The sequence below is a fragment of the Pempheris klunzingeri genome, chromosome 19, assembly GCF_042242105.1.
Source record: "Pempheris klunzingeri isolate RE-2024b chromosome 19, fPemKlu1.hap1, whole genome shotgun sequence".
Taxonomy (NCBI): Eukaryota; Metazoa; Chordata; class Actinopteri; order Acropomatiformes; family Pempheridae; genus Pempheris; species Pempheris klunzingeri.
The window spans coordinates 1,376,218-1,379,902 of record NC_092030.1 but is presented as its reverse complement, the minus strand read 5'-3'; the positions used below and the strand labels follow the sequence as shown (position 1 = coordinate 1,379,902).

The window sequence follows — 3,685 nt, the reverse complement described above, 5'->3', positions numbered from 1 at the left end:
CTTGAAATATATAATGGTACAATTACTCAAGTCCATTTTATTCTACTTTTTACCTCGACTCCATCACATTTCAGGAAAATATTATATATATATATACCCATATAATATATAATATACCCATGATGTATTGCTATACAGTCAGATTAGATACCTTAGAGTATATAAGGAAGATAAAATGAACGACCAGTTACATTTGAATGCTGCTCACATGTTAATGATACTCGTCATCGCTCAGCCAATATTCATACAGTCAACACCGTTTCAACTTTTTCACAACATCTTTAATATCAATCATATCTGTTAAATTACATTTATGTTAAAGTGAAACAGAAGTGAGTCACTACAGAGATACAAGAAGTAATTCACAAAAACAAAAAATCATTAAGAGGACGAACCGTTAGACGTGACGTAAGATGGTATTTACTATTAATTTCATTAACAGAAATTAGTTTAAAGATTTACTATTAAAAGAGACTTTAATAGCAGAGAACAGCTTTGCAGTCTGCCTTATGTACAGCCAACGGCATTTGTTTTTTAATGTGTACACCAGTTCTCTGAACATGTAAAATCATGTTTGATTTAAAGTTGCATGTGATTTCATGTCAAAATCTAATTACTTAATTGCAATCAACAATTATACATATGCTCAGACACAATAGATGCACGCACAGTGAGACAGGACAGAAATATTCTGTGGGATTTACAGTGCAGTACAGTACAGGGAAGTCTGGGCATCTCTGCTAGGCTGAAAATGGATGGATGGATGGATGGATGGATTTACAGTGCTTTCTCTCTATTAGAAATCCACAACAGCAGCTGGAGCGTGCAGTAATACATACAGTAAATACAACTACATCATTCAAGCAACTTTGACAGTTTGCAATTTCAAAAATCTTGGAACCCAATTCATGAAAGCATCAATCAATCTATTCTTTGTTCTCACTTCTACTGCTTTGTCTCTCCCTCTTGATCTATCTGTTCAGGTATTTTGCCACAGAGTAGTAGGCACCAAGGATCTCTGAATCATTTGGGCAGGTGTAACGAAACTCATCTTGTTTGTAGGAATTTTCCAGGTAACGTGTCAAACCTTTCAGCTCTCTGGGGATATCAAAGTCGCGGTACTTCTTACACACCACCTGGAGGACGAGGGGTTTTAAGGTTGTATTATTTGCCAAAAAAAAAGAGATAGATGCAGTATAGGAGTTCTGCTGAGCTCTGCCCACCTTGACAATGTTGAGTTTGGGAAGCAAGTTGCAGTCTGCCAAGCTGAGGGTGTCACCGTCCAGGTAGAGGCGCGAGGACTCAGTGGCATCGGGGTTCTGGTCCAGCTCATGAGTGAGCGGTGTCTCTAGGTACATGTTCAGCTTCACCAGAGTGGAAAGAAACTGCTTCTCTAGCACTGCAAGACAGAAAGAGGCTTCATCTTATGGCTATACATATATACATATATATACATATATACATATATATATATATGAAGCAGAAATGAAATGTAAATTCCCACTCACTGTCATTTAATCCAGGATTGGGGTTCTTTATATATGCTGAGAATTTTCTGAAGATGTCCTCTCCAGCACCGTTGGACTCTTTGTATCGACAGCACAATTTTGGATACCTGCCATTGGTAGAATAAAGATGATGCTGCGAGTGTGTTCATCTCTCAGGTGCAGTAAAAACAAGATGTTCAATGCAAAGAAGTGGACATATATTTGACAAAGTTTACTCACTGAGGTGGGGCTAAGGTCTCCTCCAGGAACTCCTCGATCTTGTTAGTGTCCGTTCTGACCTCATCGTTGTAGAGGAGGAAGGGAGGCTGAGAGCCTGGAGCCAAAGCCTTCAGCACATCTGGCGCCCTGCAACACAGCGGCATAAAGCTTTTGGCTTTTATCACTGCTTTAAAACTTTCCTATTTAGAACCAAACAAAAACAAATGAGCAAGAAAGGGATGAGGTTCATTTTCGTTGCAGTTTCCTTTAATCTATTGAAGATATGTTTCCTGGTAAGTGTGTAGATATTCAGAACAAAAGGTTCTGATGATCTTTGGAGTTTCTTCCTCTTATGCCTTCAAACCATGTTTTCCTCCTAAACCTAACAACCCCCCCCCCCAAAAAAACATGTATGTAGTTTGAATGTGTTTGCCCTGTATGTGTTATTATTGTGCCTCTATTGCCCTTTTCCTGCAGCCGTCTGAAATCCTTCCTGAATGGATGAAAGAGCAAGAAATCCTAAAGAAACATCAGGTTTTTCCCTCCATCATTAACACCTTTATAATAAAAGGCCCATGCCGATTGTCCTGTGAGTTTCAGGGGGGTAGGAACGTTAAGTTAGAAAAGAACATAAAACGTGCTCTCACCTCTTCATGTCCACAGTAGTGAGGATGAAGTTGGCTCCTTTTAACCACAGAATCATGAAGAGTCTCTGGCAGAAGGGACAGTTCCCCACACTCTCAGCGTCAGCACTGGCCTGACAGGCACACACACACACACACGTTACGGTAGAAACACACACTCTTCATTGTTTGCAAACACTAAAACAATATGAGCAACTGTGTGTATTTGAAATGGGACACCGGTGAGTTGGTTCCTGCATCAGTGCTGTAATGAATCTGACCAAACAGTGAATACCTGCACAGGTATTCTTGTCGAGCCTGCTCCGCTCTGACAGTCTAAACCAACTGCTGAGGAATTTCAAATGGAGGGTTGAAGCTGCTTTACATCCGCATTCAACCACCTGGCATTTAAATTGTGTCTGATTTATCACATAAATTCTACTACAGATATCATTGAGTCACTCGCATGTGTATCTTTGAAAGGGCAGGACACAGGTTTCCAAACTGGACTGACTTCTTTTCAGTTTCTACTGATACTGTGACTCAATGCCAAGAGATAGACAAAGTGAGATTAGCCTTCCTTCATCAGTGACAACAGTCTAACAGACGAAATGCAGCATTTCAACTATACGTATATTATAATATTAGAGTCTTACACACTTGCATTTTGTTACAAAGTCATTTTGACAAGTATGTTTTAGAAAGGGTAGCAAACAATACTGAAACAGACGCTCTGACGCCTGACTGAAATACATCAAGTATTTCGTCTGGTTTTATCAGCTTTCTGTGAGATTCAGTGCCGCTGGAGAGGCTGCTGTTAAAATCAGTGCAAGTTTACTGAATGTTAAATAAGTTTGCTCATAAAAAGAATAATGAATATCAAGACATATAGGAATGATTACACCTAAATAATGTAGTATTCCATTTTATAGCACTGCATTTACACTGTTTCTGTAGTGTTGTATTTAAGCACAATTATTACAGGTGTTACCTTAACGAAGAGTTCAATCTTCGGGCCCTCGGCCATCTTTCTGCCTCCCTCTGCGCCTCTTTCTCTCTGTCTCTTAATGTCTCTGTCCTTCTCTTCTCTGCGTCTGTTTCTGGTTTTTTTTTTTCTCGTCCCTCACCACACCTGTCATGCTCGGAGCAGCAGGCTACACCCCCCCTGGCCTTACTAGTCTGACCAGCATATCTGGATCTGTGTCTTGCCTGCTCCTGTTTGCTCTCTTCCTCTGTCTCTCTACCAAACCAAGTCAGTTCAGTGCAGTCACAGAGGCTGCCATATCACAGGGTGGTGAAGTGAATTTGTTTGTGTAGTTTGTTTAAGGGAAATCCAGATTTGGAAGCTGAAACAGT

At 40.2% G+C, this 3,685-nt stretch overlaps 1 protein-coding gene across 1 annotated transcript; it reads right to left on the bottom strand.

Annotated features, from left to right (window-relative positions):
- Positions 1 to 259: 259 nt before the first annotated feature.
- Positions 260 to 3,420, bottom strand: clic3 (chloride intracellular channel 3). The gene is made up of 6 exons (XM_070850064.1): positions 3,321 to 3,420; positions 2,354 to 2,463; positions 1,728 to 1,853; positions 1,509 to 1,615; positions 1,224 to 1,399; positions 260 to 1,136 (listed from the first exon to the last, which is right to left on the bottom strand). Exons 1-6 carry the CDS (start codon positions 3,354 to 3,356, stop codon positions 972 to 974), a joined length of 720 nt encoding a protein of 239 aa, XP_070706165.1. The 5' UTR covers positions 3,357 to 3,420; the 3' UTR covers positions 260 to 971.
- Positions 3,421 to 3,685: the final 265 nt, after the last annotated feature.

Excerpts from the sequence above, each read along its gene's own strand:
- clic3 (XM_070850064.1), bottom strand. The coding sequence starts at position 3,356 with ATGGCCGAGGGCCCGAAGATTGAACTCTTCGTTAAG. Across the intron at positions 2,464-3,320 it reads AGATTGAACTCTTCGTTAAG|GCCAGTGCTGACGCTGAGAG; the intron begins GTAACACCTGTA and ends TGTGCCTGTCAG. Across the intron at positions 1,616-1,727 it reads GAGACCTTAGCCCCACCTCA|GTATCCAAAATTGTGCTGTC; the intron begins GTGAGTAAACTT and ends TACCAATGGCAG.